This window comes from Frieseomelitta varia, unplaced genomic scaffold, assembly GCF_011392965.1.
Source record: "Frieseomelitta varia isolate USP_RPSP 00005682 unplaced genomic scaffold, Fvar_1.2 scaffold_580, whole genome shotgun sequence".
NCBI classification, from domain to species: domain Eukaryota; kingdom Metazoa; phylum Arthropoda; class Insecta; order Hymenoptera; family Apidae; genus Frieseomelitta; species Frieseomelitta varia.
Window position 1 is genome coordinate 123,239 of NW_025110346.1, and position 17,850 is coordinate 141,088.

The 17,850-nt window shown below is 34.4% G+C and overlaps 2 protein-coding genes across 18 annotated transcripts in view; one reads left to right on the top strand and one right to left on the bottom strand.

The window, feature by feature from the left end:
* LOC122534242 (protein split ends-like) overlaps positions 1–17,850 on the top strand; it is a 63,198-nt gene that overhangs the window by 13,271 nt on the left and 32,077 nt on the right. For 15 of the 16 annotated variants that reach the window (XR_006307852.1, XM_043664686.1, XM_043664691.1 and 12 more), the window contains 8 exons: positions 848–1,148; positions 6,638–7,265; positions 8,845–9,303; positions 9,857–10,159; positions 10,415–10,834; positions 11,245–11,601; positions 11,921–12,393; positions 14,555–14,676. Coding sequence is in view for 15 of the 16 variants with exons in the window: in XM_043664686.1 (XP_043520621.1) it covers positions 868–1,148; positions 6,638–7,265; positions 8,845–9,303; positions 9,857–10,159; positions 10,415–10,834; positions 11,245–11,601; positions 11,921–12,393; positions 14,555–14,676 (3,043 nt within the window). In the remaining variant the exon portion in view is untranslated. Of the gene's footprint in view, positions 1–847; positions 1,149–1,963; positions 2,273–6,637; positions 7,266–8,844; positions 9,304–9,856; positions 10,160–10,414; positions 10,835–11,244; positions 11,602–11,920; positions 12,394–14,554; positions 14,677–17,850 lie in introns of those variants that run through there. The other variant, XM_043664699.1, reaches the window with a different exon arrangement.
* LOC122534243 overlaps positions 15,749–17,850 on the bottom strand; it is a 5,103-nt gene continuing 3,001 nt past the window's right edge. Inside the window, exons 3-4 of one of the 2 annotated variants that reach the window (XM_043664702.1) lie at positions 16,407–17,569; positions 15,749–16,311 (exon numbers count right to left, since the gene is read on the bottom strand). In XM_043664702.1, the coding sequence (XP_043520637.1) occupies positions 16,420–17,569 (1,150 nt within the window). In that variant the 3' untranslated portion in view covers positions 15,749–16,311; positions 16,407–16,419. Of the gene's footprint in view, positions 17,570–17,850 lie in introns of both variants that reach the window. The other variant, XM_043664701.1, reaches the window with a different exon arrangement.

Genomic DNA, 17,850 nt, shown 5'->3' on the forward strand with positions numbered 1-17,850 from the left:
CAATATTTTGATATTTTCTTTAGGATGCAAGATAGATATGATAGAAATTAATTTAATTTTGAATGCCTCAAATAGAAGTTAGTCATGTGAATATATTTGTTGTTTATATAAATAATATAAGTGTAATTGACTATTATAAATATTTGAATAAAATTGGTGATCTGAGTCTTCTACGCTGCCATCATAAATCTTTTATCTATTCTCGATATATCTTATCAGTGACACATCACGAATTAAAGAACAAAGAAAACATATTATGAAATATCCCCTGAATTTAATCTTTGATGAACCTTGAAAATATTACTCAGTATTGAATTGAAATATTTTTCAGTATTCTTGCATTTAACGTAATGTCACAAAAATTTGTCAAAGAGAAAAGAACATTTGATAAATAAAGATTTAGGTGTAAGGTTTTGTTTTATTTATCTTTGATTTAACAAGTTAAATTCGATATATCGTTGATATCATGAATACTGCGCGTCTTTGATGAAATTCCAAAATTCGAATTCAAACAGTTCATTAAATATCAGTTTATATAAAACTCACTGAAATGCACTGGAAACAGAACGAACAGAAAGGTGAAGAAAGATAAAGGAACTGGGAAGAAGTAGAAGAAAGAAGAATGAAACAAATTATTATAAATTTGTGCTTAAGAATCGTTATATATATATGAATATGAATTAATAAAATAAGTAAATAATCAATAGTCAGACAAGAGTATAAAGCTATTATTATGTCTTTAATAATCTATTTGTAATTAATTAAAATTGAAGAAGAAAAAGGAATTTTAAAAAAGATGAAGAACGACAGCAATGCTCCTAATAAATTTTTATGGGTCTTGTTCTAGTACACAATGCGCTAGGGGTGATGGAGACAGTGAGCAAGCAAGTCCAAGTAGTGAGCGGACTGGGGGTGGGGGGTCCGGTGGGCCCTGTGGGTCCAGTGGGGGCAGATTTGCATCACCATCATCATCCTCACCCCCACTCTCATCCTCCACACCCACACGCCCACCCCCACGGTCATCCTCACGGGCCCCATGGCCACTCACTGGTCGGCGTAACGTCGACCCCTGGCAGGGGTCAGACACAACCACCGGTCTCGCATAACCAGCATTTACCCGCGAGATCTACTCCGGTACAGCTGCATAGGTAAGTTATATTCTTGCCTGTGTTCACCTATGCATATGTGTAAATGTATATATGTATATATCGTTATCGCGATCACATTACACTTGCACATGTAGAATGCGTGTGTAGTGTGTACAATATAATTAAGGTTACGCGCACGCGCTTAATCTCCCACAAAAAACGATTTAATTGTTAGTAAGTAATTAGTCGTGTGAAGAAATACTTCCGTAACGCAAATGCTACATACTATTGGGAAGAATTGAGCAATTCTGTTTTTTTGATTTCGTTATTTTCCAATTGTTTTCATTAAGCGTTAAGAATTCTGATAGTATAGTGTTTAATATGCGAGTACAATAATTGGACAATATTGTTTCCTTATGTGCCTAAGTGCACTGGTGTATTGTCATATCATATAAAATGTAACTTATCAAGATTTTATAGAGATAAAATTGTTAAATATAGATAATACGTTGAGTAGATAAAACATACATGTTCTTGTTAAAGTAAAAATTCGTTTCTATTAATTTATAACTTATATTAATTACAATAATATTATGTGCTACTATTCTTTTGCTATTGTTTATATTATTTTATAAAATATAAGTTTACGCTATTCGAGTTGGAACTATTTAATAATGATTAAATTTTGAAAATCAAGTAGAATTTAGAGAATATTAACAAATTTAAATTGAAAAAGAGTACTTTTTGTATAATTCTGTATAATAGTATAATTATTTAATTTGAATACGTTCAATTATTTAGTATATGTACATTACAATATATTATGTTTTCTGTGTCGAATATCAAAACTTGAAATACGCGGCAAACAGAACATTGAAGTTAGGTGCGCAACATACATTCAGTATATTGCGCATGCGTTCTCTGAATTTTACCACTACTGCTACCTGTCGATTCTAACCTCAAACGTCAACGTGCAACGTTGATTTTTAACCTTGCAAGGTTTACACTTACGATCTATAGTTTACCAAAATATATATATGAACGGTTGTGTAGTGTATTTTAACGTAATTATTAAAATAAAACCACAAATTTTGAAGTCGCGATGTACCAGATGTGTGAATGGAGAATGTACGCGGAGAGGAAAGATTTCTTTGAAACCCAAGATTATCTGTTTGCATGATGAAGTAAGTCCACACAATTATTTCCGTTGCTTTTGATCATTATTTCTCATATAAATACATTATTACAATATATTTTTTATATTTATACAGCTTGATTCTCTATCAGAGTATTGCATTTTTAACAATGGCATTAGGCATAAATGATTTCAATGTCTGAGACTGTATTGTAAGTTTTTTTTTGTAGAAAATTGTAAAATGTTCTGCTTATTAAATACATATAACTTTATTCTAGTGTAAATACTGAGACTTTCATGTTCTTTAATGCTATTAAAATTACTATTTAATTGTAAAAAATTTTATTAATTCGCGTATTAGGAATTTTACATATACAGTAGTTAGCAGTGGTTAGGTATAGAATATAAAATAAACAATATATAAAACGCGGGAAAATCAGTTAGGTTAGGTATGGTGTGAGGATTACACAAATGAAACAAATAGCACAAAAGAGCACAGTTTCTTTACACAAATTAATAAATACGTACTATGGATTACAAATACTAATAAACAAATCCAAAATTACTTTATTCAAATTTATTTTTGAAATAATGTTTGATTTTGATATTTCATTGAAACGTTTTATTTTATACGTAACGAGCTTGCATTTAAAACAACAAAGTCAAATTAGACAAATGGATTAAGCAAATTGGCAATTTTGTAATACTCTATTTCATCATAGATGGCTAATTTATATTTGAATTGTTGAAAAATGGCAATAGATGTAAGAACTATTGAACGAGGAAAGAGAAAGCCAACAGTAGGTCGCATGACGGGGAATAAAAGATGGCGGTGATGGTGGAAATACACCTTTTTTTATTTGTAAATAAGCCAAAAAAAGAGGAGGAAAAAATAGTATTAAAAGTTTAAAGCATTAATTTTATTAATTTTATTAACAAAATTTCCACTGACGCGTAGTATTAGCGTATATTAGTAAATATTTATACAAAAGTTACACGGATATTTTACCGACTAAGAAATGGGTACAAATTTATGTTCAAATATCGATAGTATTTTCGAGATTAAATAAGCGAGGAAAGAATCAGAGATATTAACGAAGGTGAGAAAGAAAAGTATAATTGGAAGAAGGGGCTCAAGGCTATGTTGATTTCTATTTCCTGCAATTCTCCTTTAAGAAAGAACAATAAAAGAATACATTTCTTAATAGTTATATCAGTGTTAACTGAATTGTTTAATAAAATTAATATATCTTAAATTTCGTATTGGAATGCATGATAAATATATAATATATGGAAAAATATATCGATATAAAAATACAATTAAAACATTTTTATATTGTTATTGTACATGTTATAGATTAATTAATCAAACTTTTTTATCGTTTTTTTTGTTGCCGTCGAATTTATTATTTACGGTGATATTACAACTGTGACGAAATTCATAAGGTAATATTGATAGTATTCGTTATCACAGGTGCAACTTCACGTTCTTTTTTTTTACAATTATTTTATGACAAGACTTTATAATATGAGAATGTGTGTAATTGATAAATATATAATTTCTACTTCATTCTGACATGATGTACGTACATATTACATATAACATTATATGATATGCTTTTTATACTATTTACGTATTTTGGAAATGTCCGCCATGTTTACATTCAAATTCTAACCTTTCGTATTATTTTTGTGGTTTATATATTATATCTCTTTTTTTAATTATTTTCACACAGTTGTTATTAATAATATAAACGTAAACGGTAATATTGAAAATATCATCATATGTTTTTATCAGTTGGTAAATTGTAAAGTATAAAAATACTAGGTTAACTCTATTATGGATTTCTTTGCATCACTTTTAAACTTAAGAAATTACTTGAAAAACATGATTCAATTGAAAACATACACAAATTTTGTACAGTTGTACCTATTATGTGTTATTTGTACCCAGAGGTGGTATTTTGTTTCTCACCTAACATAGATATTGAATTTATCAGCACTGAACTTGTATAGGTTCATATACTTATGTGTGCATGTCATGTTATCGTTCTCTTCGTGACCTACGTATGTACATAACGTTCTATCGCATGCGCATCATTCATAAAAGGGAAAAAGAGTAGGTGATACATGGGTGGGAGAAGATTTTAGAAGTGGGAGGAGGGGGTCAGTGACCGTTACATCATCGGGAACTCATAGTCTAGGAAAATTCATAAAATTAGCATTCAATTGCCGATTATAGATTCAAACGAAAGAAAAAAATAAAAATTCGAAATTAAAAAAAGAAATTCAAAATCAAATGATTTTTCAATATGAATAATATCGAGGTGGGATAATGGTCTGGTATAATACTTATTTTTGACATTAATTGTTTATTAGTGTAATATTCTACTACTTCAGTTTAATATGATATATTAATTTATGATAATTTTTCAGATATATGTATTTCTTGTGAATTACATATACATATATATCTATACATTTTTGAAAGCTTACACAGAAGATTCAATGTCACTAATGTGTTTACAAAGTTTTAAATACATACTAATAGTCAGGAGATAACATCATCGGTAATACAGAGGATACATACATACACACATACACATACTTTTTGGACATAAGATTGATTAGGCTATATATATACTAGATTGCATTACTGAAATTATTTATTTATATATAGAGAGAGATACTATGATATATTATACATACTTTCGTAAAAAATATAATCAATTTTACAGAATACTTCAGTTTACAGAATATTTCAATACTAAATAACAAATATCAATTTGTTAAAAATTTTCGGATACATTATTGAACACGTTCGTATAGCACGTAATTTTATTATGTATTATAGTAACCATTTACGCTTCTGAATTCTATCATATTAAATACATATATAAAGAAATAGAAAGAAATAGATATATTAATATCTTTCGTCATTGGAAGAGAAAGTAAGATTAGGAAAACTTATATATACCAAATAACATATGAAATAAATTGGATAATTTCGGAAGAAAAATGTTTATAAACGTGACATGAGGCTAACGTCGGTTAATCCTTCACCATTATCCGCCAACGAATAATGCTAGGAACGGCTTGCCAAGCCTCGAATGTATTCAGCGATACGGCAACGTCGCTTTATGAAAGCAGACAGGCACATTCACCCTTTGTGATGTCCAGCGCATGCGCAGTCATTCTACAGAGAATAGGTACCGATGCACCGGCACGCGGAATCATGATCTGTGGAATACTGCGACATCGCATATCTTTATACACTACGGCGCATGTGCGGCGTATTTTGCCACATGTGACGAACTAACGCCAAAAGGTCGTGTATCTACTATTCTGCCATACATACATACATACATACGTATATATGTACATATATACATATATATGTGGACGTCATGTAAAGCATATTTTTGCCGCGTGATGCGATTGGTTAATTGATCATCATTCGTCATCTTTTATATGCATTTATTTCTTGCGATTTAACTCTTTTTACAGACTTATTACATAGTTTTTCTTGTTACCTTTTATTTCTTTGGAAGATACTTTTTTGTCGAACATGTTAATGCAATTCTTGATTTTATGCGTATGCATGTGTATGTATAATATATAGAGATCTTGTATTTGTGAAAAATAGTTTGCTTGAATTAAATGAACATTGTTAAGATTGGACTGTTTGTATATAATAGGTAAAGTTAAACGTATTATATTTGGTTAGAAAATATTTTTGCATAAAGGTGTATTTAGTTTAGAAGATTGTTAGGTAATTTAGTTATCATTGGTACAATTTTCTGAGAAGAAAGAAATTGTTTCATCATAAAGATAAATAGGATAAAATCTTAGATACCATTTAATAGATAGTAGACACTTCATAAGTTGTCTCTTTTTATCTGTTGCTAATAATGACAAAGGTACGGTTACTGTAATATTAACAAGTTTTAAAAAAGAGTACTAAATTTTCAAATATTTTTGTCATTTTACTAAAATGGCTGCTTGTTTAGCAAGCTTTGCATAACGCATAAAACTATTTACTACTTACACTGTTTACTGCAATAGTGCATGATACATATATCGAGAAATATAATCTGAGGAAATCGTTACTGCTGTAAGGACGTGAAATGAGTAATACGATTTTCTTAATGGAAATGCAGAGTGTATCTATATACATGCGAGTGTATCTATCGTAAATAACCGCGTTGAAAATACAGTGTCATAAAAATGACTTTTGCAATTTTAGAACTTTTGTAAGATAAGATATTCCACAATCGTGTGAAATAGGAAATGTACCGAATACCAAAGATTTTGTCCACCACTAACAAAGTTCCCTTCAAAGCTTTTCAATTGTTCATTTTGCCCGTCGATATCTTAATCTAGCCTTGTAACTCAGTTTTCCGAATGTTTGCAGGCCGACGCAGAATTATGTCAACATCAAGAGCAGCAGCCCTGTGTCTCCAAGAACGATAGGAGCAGGAGTGACGTACGTGCAGGGTGGTGCGGCTGCATCTTCAGCAGCAGCAGCAGCAGCAGCAGCGGGAACAGCTGGAGGTGGAAGTGGTGGAGGTCCTTCAATCGGAGGAGGCGGTAGCGGTAGCGGCGGAGGTGGCGGTGGTATTAACACCGGTGGCGCGAACAGCGGAGCAGGAGTCGTTGGGGCTGGAGCTGGTGCTGGTCCGGTTGGGAACGTAGTACCAGCTGGAAATGGTAACAGCAACGGTACCAGTAACAGTGTCGGCGCGGGGAGTAATAGTGGCGGGAACAGCGGTACAGTGGGTGGTGCACCAGGAGGTTACGTCGCTGTGCCCATGGCGGGCAGCTTGCGATATATCCATCCGTATCAGTCGACGCCAACGTCGGCGTCGGTGCCGGCTGTAGCGACGATGGTCACCTCGGCCTCATCGGCACCGACTCCAGTACCAGTTCCAGCACCCGCAGCTGCACCTGCCAATCCACCTACAGTCAGTCAAACGCCACCACCATCGCTCTCGGGAACTGTTTATGCCGCGAGAGATGCATATCGCAGCGCCACCACCAATGTAGGTATTTTTCTCTTCGATTTATCTCACGATAAATCGGTCGCGCCCTCATCTGCTCATGCTCTGTTGCTTTCGTTTCAGATGAGAGACACAAACAGATTTTAATCTTTCTTTTTCATTTTAACTTTTCCACGGACGGGGAATTATTTTTTTTCCCGTCGATTATATGCAACAGACACGCGTGTACATTGTGTATAAACAGCCATGAAAAAGATTAAAATTTTAGTTTATATTAATTTAGCTACGTTCAGCATGAAAAGGTGGTGATTACAGTATCTCTACTTATAAGAAATGTAAACGTAAACAAATTGATTGATTATACTGAAACGAATATGACACAGCCTATTTAACGTACATACAGTCTGTCGCGCGAAGGCTTATGAATTTTTGTATCCGATTTTTATTGATTAAATTAAAGGTTGTTGAGACTAATTTCTTTGTAATAACTGAAATTAGAAAGGCGTATATGGCTGACTGATTGTAAATATGGTTGTTGTTGATAAACATTCGAAGTCATGTAATATGTTAGAATTGATCCAAACGCGGTTTGAATCCCGTTACGTGAAACGTGCGTATTTTATCACTGTTCTTGACTTTCGACCATTATTAGCTCTCCCTCTGTTTTTTTTTTGCCGTTCCGAACAATACAATCTTTATCACGAACGTTGTGCAGTTTTGAATTAATTTTGTCACGATATCGGAATTAAGGATTCTGATGAGATTATGTTTGATGGTTTTATCAGTATTTTTATTGTAAATATTGTATCATTTAATTTCAACAGCCTTTAAAATGTCAATCTAGCTTGAAATTTAATTGCTAATTATAGATGAGTGTAATTTTGATATAAAAGAAATTTCACTTTCCATTTTGGAATGTTTAAGATAACATAAACTTTGACAATGTAGATATATCATGTACAACAATAGATAAGTGAAAGTATATGGCTTTATATACTGATAATGTATGTAACAAGACATTTATATCCTCTGTATTTTATAATTTTTGCTATCATTTTTTTGTTTACTTTTGTTTACTTTTCACTGAAGAATAAGAAGAAAGAAATGTCGGAGAAATGTCTAATTTATTGAAAGTACAGTTTATTCGTTTATCTTAAGATAAACAAACAATACTCGAGCTACATAAGTAAAATCAGATAAATGACTGGCTTGGTAAGAAGTGATATATATGATAATACGTTATATGTTTGGATACCAGATTATGATCTTTAGACACAATATAAGCAGGACAACTAGTAGAGGACGTGTGAAAGAAAGATGAAGCGACTAGAAGCGAAGTCTAGTCATAATACGAGTGCAAGGAACGTATGACGGTGTTGTAGGTACATCGATGGTCTAGCGTCTGCCCTCTTGAACCGGGTCATCGATTTTCTTGAAATAAGTTTGCCGAGAAGGTTAGGCAAGATAAATTGAATAAAACGCGCGCGATGAAAAAAACATTAGGACGACATATGTAATAAAGAGATAAAGACAGAACGGAGCAGATAGAGGAAGCGAATAAAATGATAAATGACGAAGGGATACGAAAGAACGAACGAATATTTATTATGGTGTTTTTCAGGTGAACGAGAGGATCGCCATCAGCGTGAGCAGCAGTCCTCTGTCGCAGATAGGAGTCGGTGTCGGAGTAGTTGCAGCCGAATATGCGGCGAATAGCGGTATAGGTAGTGGTATGGCCGGTGGAAGAGGGGACAGACCGAGGATATCTCTTTTGCCACCTGCTTCGGTAACACCGACACCTTCACCGACAGCACCAGATTACCAGCACGTATCCAGTGCAAGAAATTCACGAATAGCCCTGATGCCCGTCCAGCCGGATCAGTATTGTAATCGTACGGCCGTTGAAATGGCCAATCTACAGGAGGCGCCACCTTTCAAGAAGATACGCCTCAGCCAGCCAACCCAGATTCAATTGCAGTCCCAATCGCAATCTCGCTGTCATAGTTTGTCACCCGCTGATCCGTGCGTTAAGCAGGAACATGTGGTGCAGTTGCAGCAACCGCTTAGGATAGACACTAGGGTGGGTATATAGGTATATGGGTGTACAGGATGATTTGGGAGAGATGTGAAAAATCTTGACATTTAATAAATCACTTTTGAGATAATTTTAAGGAACTTCGTACGAACTCGACGAACTTTATTGTCGATATAATTATTTAACTTGTTGAGAATCGCATTATATGCATTTGAACGATGCCTGTATCTTTTATAAGGATTTCTTATTTGTATTTTGTTATAACAGTTACAGATTCTATAGTTGCAATTGAATATACGGTATAATGATAAAAATATGTTTGTTACACGGCTAATATCGAATTTAGAAAGATTTCATGAGTTTTGTTATTACAATAAAGCTGTAAACTTGACATGGTATACTCAAGGAGTTAATCGATAATGTCAAGTATTTGTATCAGATATCTCAAGAAATATTTATTAAAAAGTTTCTACATTAAAGAAGATAATATCTTCTTTAGAAAAATAATTTGTCAAGGTTTTTTTATATTTTGTGCACATATTTATTCTTAAATGTTCATTTTACGATGTATTATATGAAAAATTTCTGCTAGGGGCAGCCGACAACAGAAGCGTATACGCCGCAAACTGAAGCGATATCACCTACGCTTCCGGAACCAAACACGCAAGAAGATGCGCAGTTCAGAAGCACTAAGGACGATCTTCTGCAACAAATCTCCAAGGTGGACAGAGAAATTGCAAAAAGGGAGTCTCAGATAAATAAGCTTCGGAAAAAGTTAAAGGAATTGGAGGAGACGGCTAATAAACCTCTAGAAGCTAGCGGTCTCAAACGACAAGTTGAGGAACAATCTCAGCAACCAAAGCATCAATCTCTGGCACAAAAAATATATGCTGAAAATAGGGTAAGATATTAATGTAAATTGATTATATTTCATTATATACTTATCTTATATCGTATGTTAATAATATAGATTTTATATTGTCAAATCAATCTACTAATTGGAAAGGATAAAACGAGAATGATTCATATGTTTCTTACTATCTTCCGTATTAGCAAAATAATAATAAATAATAACCCAACTAAATAGAATACATTTTTTTTTTTAAGTAAGAAATAACAGTTTCATTACTTAAATGGGATTGTACGTTAATTACAGAGAAAGGCAGAAGAAGCTCATAGACTTCTAGAGAGGCTGGGTCCTAAAGTGGAACTACCTTTGTACAATCAGCCATCAGATACAAGTGTGTATCAAGAAAATCGAACAAAACATCAAACGTGTATGAGAGCAAGACTTATAGCGAGGCTTCGACGAGAACACGCTGAACGCGCATCCCTTCATCGACAACAGTCACAAACGTACGCTATTTTGGTACAGGAATGGCATCGTAAAGTAGAGCGATTGGAAGCGACGCAGAAAAGAAAGTCGAAAGAAGCGAAGAATCGCGAATTCTTCGAGAAAGTGTTTCCAGAATTGCGGAAACAAAGGGAAGACAAAGAGCGTTTTAATAGAGTCGGTGCTCGTATCAAGAGTGAAGCTGATTTAGAAGAAATTATGGACGGCCTTCAAGAACAAGAGGTATGTTGTCACTTCAACACTAAGAAAAGGAAAGCATCTTCTTCAAGTGGAAAAATTCATAGGGATTATTACAAAAATTGAAGGAATTGTTAGAAGATTGTTATTTTGTTAGAATATCTGATTATTACAAATCGTATTTATCAATTTGAGTTTTATGTATGTTTATTCTAATTATATTCCTGACAGTATCAAAGTTTAGATTTAAAAAATAATTTATCATTCCAAATTTCTCTGAAGATTTTAGATTTTAAATAACATCACTGTAAATAGTAGTGTTATGATAAAGATACTATCATGGTCTTTTTATACTTTTGTCTTTTATCACACTTTAGTCTATTAGAACTTCCATGATATATTTCTTGTTTGAAAAGTTGAATACATAACAATTATTTCTAAAATTATTTTTACAGATGGAAGATAAAAAGATGCGTTCGTATGCAGTAATACCTCCATTGTTATTGGATACAAAGCAAAGACGAATCGCATTTCAGAATCGAAATGGTCTTCTTCAGCCTGAAGAATTAGAAGCGCTTCACAGTGAACGAAAGTTAATCAACGTATGGAGTTCTGTGGAGCATGAATTGTTTAAAGAAAAATATTTACAACATCCTAAAAACTTTGGAACGATAGCTCAATCTTTAGAACATAAGTCCGTTCCAGATTGTGTACATCATTACTACCTCACTAAAAAAGCAGAAAATTATAAGCAGCTCTTGAGAAAGTCGCGGCAACGAACACGTAGTTCTCGAAATAATCCTAATAATAAAGTAAGTTTAATTACAATCACGTCCAAATTTAAAGCTAAATTTAAAGTATATAATTATTTCTTGAAAAGATTGAAGTTTTTATATTAAAATTCCATTTTAAAATTTACTTGCATAAGAGATAAAACATATTACCAATTTATTTTAAGCATATTCCTATTATAAAAGCATAGCACTTAAACTTGTATGTAAATATCTTTTTTAAATTTGTGGATACTAAATATACATACGCTTTATATTTTCTAATACGCTCTTTAATCAATTAATATATAATAATGCTAATTTTGTAACAGCTTGTTAACTCTTTTAATTGTTTTCTCAGGTAAATAATACCAGTTCAAATATTGGAACTTTAGACATTTTAACTACGGGTGTTACGACAAGGTTGCAACGTGAGCAACAGCAAAAAACACAAGAGAATCCTCAAAATAGTTCGACAGCGACATCAACTACAACGACGACGACGACTACGACTACGTCAAGTGTATCAACGGCTGGTGCAACAACAATAGTGACCACTTCGACAACTCCTTTAAGTTCATCAACGTCGAGTATATGTTTAACAACGGACTCTGTAATAGCATCAACGACTGTTACAACGACATCAGGGTTGAGCACCATAACATCATCTGTCACAACGTCGTCGACAACAAACGTGAAAGATAACAGGGAAATCAATAAGGAAAACAAAGAAAGTAAAATGGAGTCGAAAGAGACGCACCTTATCAAAGTGGAAGTGAAAGAAGAGCCGCAATTAAGTTCCGAAACGGTGTCAGGAAAGGACGTCAAAGTAATGTACGTAATATCATCTACTACATAAATTTTTTACAATAACGACACACAAATTTAACACATTTAAACTTACATGTGCGATCTATATTTACTGTGAGTACTTCTTCCTGCCTATAAAACATTTGATTCATTGCCGGAATTTCGATGCAATCGATATTTTAGTCGCAAATGTATACAAATGAATCGTTTACCATGCTAAATAACTACTTCTGTTTCTATTTTGATTACGTTTGGGTACTATGAAGCTTAAAATAGAATTTCTAAATAATTGACTGAATGTATTTTAATAATATAAATATAATGTCAGTCAAAAAAAAATAATTTCATTAGTATCTTTAAAACTTTTGTGAACAGAATGTTTAAAAGGAATTATATATTTTTTCCATAAATCTTTGGATCAAACTTGTGTATTTTGACTTGTACCTTTTAGAGGGTTAGTAATAATTTACAGCAGTGTATAGATTATTTTATAAATGTTTTAAACTTATGTGATGTATGAAGGTAATTTTCCGGAAATATGTGTTACATACATCTTTTTATTTATAAAAAAGCATAGTATGTTGATTATTTGTTTGTTGAAATTGTATTATTTGTTCCAAGAAGCTTGTGGTAAGAGTATTATTATCATAATATATTAAAAGCAAATCTTCTTATAGTCTTAATTGTAAAGTCTGAAAATATCACATGAATTTCAATCTTAATTATTCGTCGTCTTTCCTCATCAGAAAACATTTATACTATTGTCGATTTTGTTATTATTTTTGGTAAATTTAATAATGTATAGATACTTGTATGCACTTTTTTGTCTTGGGATGTTAAAACTATGAATTTTCGAATTCAGTAAATACATTGGAAGTTTCCGTCAACTGCAAAATTTTTAGTTAAAGGATAGGACACAATTTTATGAATTTGCAAGATTTAAAAATCTTTAATTTCTTCGCCAAGCTGGTGAATTTGTAAATGTAATCCTACATTTGGGTGTCAGTTTACTACAAAATTTTCTATTATCGAAAAACTTTTTAAACTTTGAATTTTTATAATTTCAACAAAATGATCTGTGATATGTGATAAAATATCAATACCCAGAGGCAATGCAATCTTCTCTTTCCAAATCATTTTTCTCCTTATAATTTTCATTCTTCGTTCGTCAATTTTTTTTTTTTTTTTTTTTTACAAACAAAATTTCTAAAGATAGAGATTAATTTAATGCCAACGACCAATGGAAATTGCGACAATTACAGTTGTCGGGGGAAATGGAAAAGAAAGAGATTGAAAAAAAAATACAAACAAATCGTTAAAGCGCAGGATGAAAGATAAAGGGGGAGGGGGGGATTGAATCGAGGATAGATAGGGGGAAATAGAAGGTGGTGGTAAAATGAAGGTTTGAGAGGCAAGGTAGGGTAGTTATTAGCAGATTGTAATGCTAATCAATGGTTAGTGGATTATGTTTACGTAGGCATTCATCATCGAAATGGAGTCGATCGTTGAAAATCTGATTCTGAACCGCCTGAAGACCAGAGTGTTTACTCCCCTCGTTCGTTTAGAAATGATGTACAGAGTGTTTTATTAATTCTGCAGCAGTTGTACTCGTACCGGCAAATATTTTTGTTTCATTCTCTCTTCGTTTTATTGAACTTGTGGAATTTTTCAAATTAATGTACAGTATTATTATTACAACGTAAAAAAGGAATAATCTTTTAATTCTTGAACACTGTTTAATTAAATATAATTATTAATATTAATTATTAATTATTAATATTAACACTTGAATACTGTTTAATTCTTGAACGACCGAGACTGTTGATCCAATTCATACAGATGTTCCATTTTAAATTACATCCACACGAACAAATTATTTTTACCTTTCAAGTAAATTTAATCGTTAATTTGCCTCTTTGATTGATTTCTCGCTTTATCGGTATGAAATAAGATATACACATGACACAACATACGTGTAGCATTCAATACAACAACGAGTGCAAATAAAGAAATTTAACGTTAAAATCTTTAATGATTGAATGAGAATGTTGTTTTGGAAAATTGTCGAGGATGATTTCACTGAATTAATAATTAACAGACTTCTTGGTCTGTTGTTACAAAATTGAGGAGAGGTGAGCATGTCGTTTGATTTGGAAGATGTTCATAGGAAGGAATCGTGTTGCAGGGAGGCAAGCAACGGCGGTGGTGGAAGCGTGGTGACGAGCAGGATAAAGGAGAAGAAAAAAGATAACCACGCCACCCCCATGGAAACCAGCGACGAGGAAGCTCAGTCGATGGATACCATTGGTAAGTTACCTTAAATAAATTATACTAGCGTTTGCTTTTGTCAATCTTTTACCACATACCGGAACAATTGTATCACAAGCGCCTGAATAATCTGGCGTGATTTTATTTTTGTATGTATTTGATAAAAATTTTTATCCTTTTTTCTTCGTCTTTTTATTTTTCTTTTTTTTATTTTTATTTTTTTTTTTATTTTTTAGAACTTTTCGTTCGCAAAGAACCGTGCATTTCGTTTGCACTTCTTTTCGTCGGTAAGGATACGGAGAATATTTCCCTTTTATTCTCATTTCGCAGAGAAAGAATTTTTTTTTGCTCGATCTGATTTTAGAATCCGTTTGTCTTTATTGCATTCTTATTGATATGCTGTGGAAAAAAAAAAAAAGAACTTTGAATTAATTTTCTGCAATTTTCATCGTAGAAAACTTGCACGACGCGTGTGATTTTTATTTCTCTTGGAAAGTTCGACGAATTTCGTGAATTTCCGATTCTAATGATTATGTTGGTTTAATTTATCTTATAAACATAGGGGGGAGGGAATTCTGCCGAATAGAACGATTTTTGAAGTTTTAAAAACGATTGAAAACGGGGGATGAAGACTTGGCAATAGATTTCAATTGAATGAATGCCAAATAATTGATTAAAACTACTTGAATTTCTATGTTAAAGAATTTGTATGCACACGTATACCCTTTCTTTCTTCATTTTTTTTAGTAGTAAATCCAATGGATGTTTTTAATAGTAAATTCTAAAAACTATTAATTATACAACGTGGGAAGTTAGACTCTGTTGCAGTGTACATAATGCAATGGATCGCTATTTATAATGTTGACAATGAGTGAATAATAATTCTTCAATTTTACTTTAATATCTCAGTAGTTTTATTAGTCTCGATATAATTCGTAAACTAAAATAATTGAACGTTCAATGCTAGTAATTTACTTCTACCTCAATTATCGATTGCTTTCTTATCTTCGAACTTTATTCGTCGCATATACTGAAAGAAATACTATAAACAATCTCTTATATTATTTTTTCACATATTATTATTATTGTTGTTGTTGTTCTTATTATTATTATTATTATTATTACAACATATGTTACATATGTTTGTAGGTACAGCATAATGTAATTATACAGTAAATATTGCTTATAATATTTGATAATAAAACTTAACACGTCAACAATTGATAATTTCCAAATGAAAAAAGGATTCTGACAGAGGGAGACCGATTAATAGAAAAGCTACTTCACACACGATTGTTAAAGACGTTAAACCACCGATGAATTTACTCGAATTATCATCTATCATTATTAACCGCGTTACATTTTACAATATTTATCTAATAGAACGCCGACTGTTAATAACGTCATTCTAAGCTTTACTCCTACTTTTTCTGTTCACTTGTTATTCCCACTTGTTTAACGTCGTGTTTTCAAACTGTACTATTCAAACGAAATGCCGATAGCTAACGCGTCAGCGTCATCCATTCGTTTGGCTTTTCATTACTGAATTCACGTCTGATCTCTATAAAACGCAACTAGCCAGCCAAATCGCTTGATATGTTAATCGCCGTCCGTCTCCGTTCAGCTTCATCGAAAGTAAATATTTATATACTCTTCTTTCTCCGTTCTCGTCTTCTGAAAAACAAATTCGGCCGAATCGATGACGAATCTATCGAGATATCTTCGCTCGATGATATCGTCAGTTATCTATCTCTCGCACGGCTATCTACCTCGATGAGACGTTCACTTTTTCTCGTTGTTGGTCGTCGAGGTGGTCGATTCTTGATCCTCGTTGGCCGTGCTATTGGCTTCGTCGGATTGCGTCCTCTCCTCGGTGGCATTCGCGTGGCACAGTTTCCTGTGCTTGTGGACGAAATAATAGCTGGGGAACTTGCATCCGCAGATCTTGCACGGATAATACTGAACGTTCAGGTCCAACAGCCTGACCTCCCTCCTGCTTCGTGCGGTGTCCTGCCTCTGCCGGTTGCCGATCGAGTCGGCGGCCCTCGTCGGCAGCAGATGCCTCTTGGTGTGCTTTCTGTAACAGTACTGCGACTTGAACGTGTGCCTGCAGTAGCCGCAGGTGTAGCTGCCGTTGCTGTTGTCCGTGTCCATCCCCGACTCGATCTGGTCGCACCGAGTCGGAGCTCGGACAGCCACCGTCGGCCCGCCGTTCTCGTCGTTCTCGCCGGATGTGAGATCCTCCGGCTCGAAACAGGGCCTCTGCACACGCGACTGTGCCGCCGCGGTACCACCGGACGCGCAAGACGCTGTCGACGACGAGTAATTCTCGTTCAACACCCGGTGAAACTTCACCGGGCCGTCGCAACAGGCTATGTCGTACACCACCGACAGAACGTTCGAGGAACTGTCGTTGCTGTTCCCGCTAGTGTTTTGACCGCGTCCTCTTCGCCTGCAGGATCTTCCGCGATCGTTCTCGCCGATCGACGTCGACTCGATCACGTCGATCCTCTCGTGATTCCTGTTCGTCGTGATCCCGTCATCGGCCACAGGTGTCAATGGCGACGACCGTGTTTCCCCTCCTTGGTTGTTGCCCGAGCGTGGCCGTTCGTACTCGCGTTCTTCCTTAGAGGACTGACGCCGTTGCTGTTGTTCCATCAGCGGTTGTTTCTTGCTTTGGCACGTCGACTGAGGCACCGGCGATTGAGAGGCGACGGAGGACGAGGCGGGCGAAATCGACCGACATGGTGACGACGTTCTCGTCGACGCGGCGACGTTCGACGCGGTGAACGCGGTGAACGCGGCTGTCGCTGCGGCCACGAAGGGGAGAGAACTGGAGGACACGTTCTCCGGCGACTGTGGCCTAGCCTCCACTCTCAGGCCCCGGCTCCGCTCGATTTGGAACAGCGACGACTTCGGCGATGAGACTTCTCTGTTCAACAGACATCACGGACGTTAGGAAACAAGCTTGGCGATGTATCTTGCTATTCTCCTCTGTCGGCCACTCTGTTGGCTTTAGAGTATATCGTAGTTGGGGGAAAATTTTTATTTAATTTCAATGGAGAAATTAAGGAATCACGATGTCTAAATCGACGTGTAAATACGACTACAACTTTTTTGGTCGATTGCTCCTCCCTCTAAACGTAAATGCGACTTTCGACCAAAATAAACCTACTTCAATGTGCAACGCAAAAAAAAAAGAAAAAAAAGAAA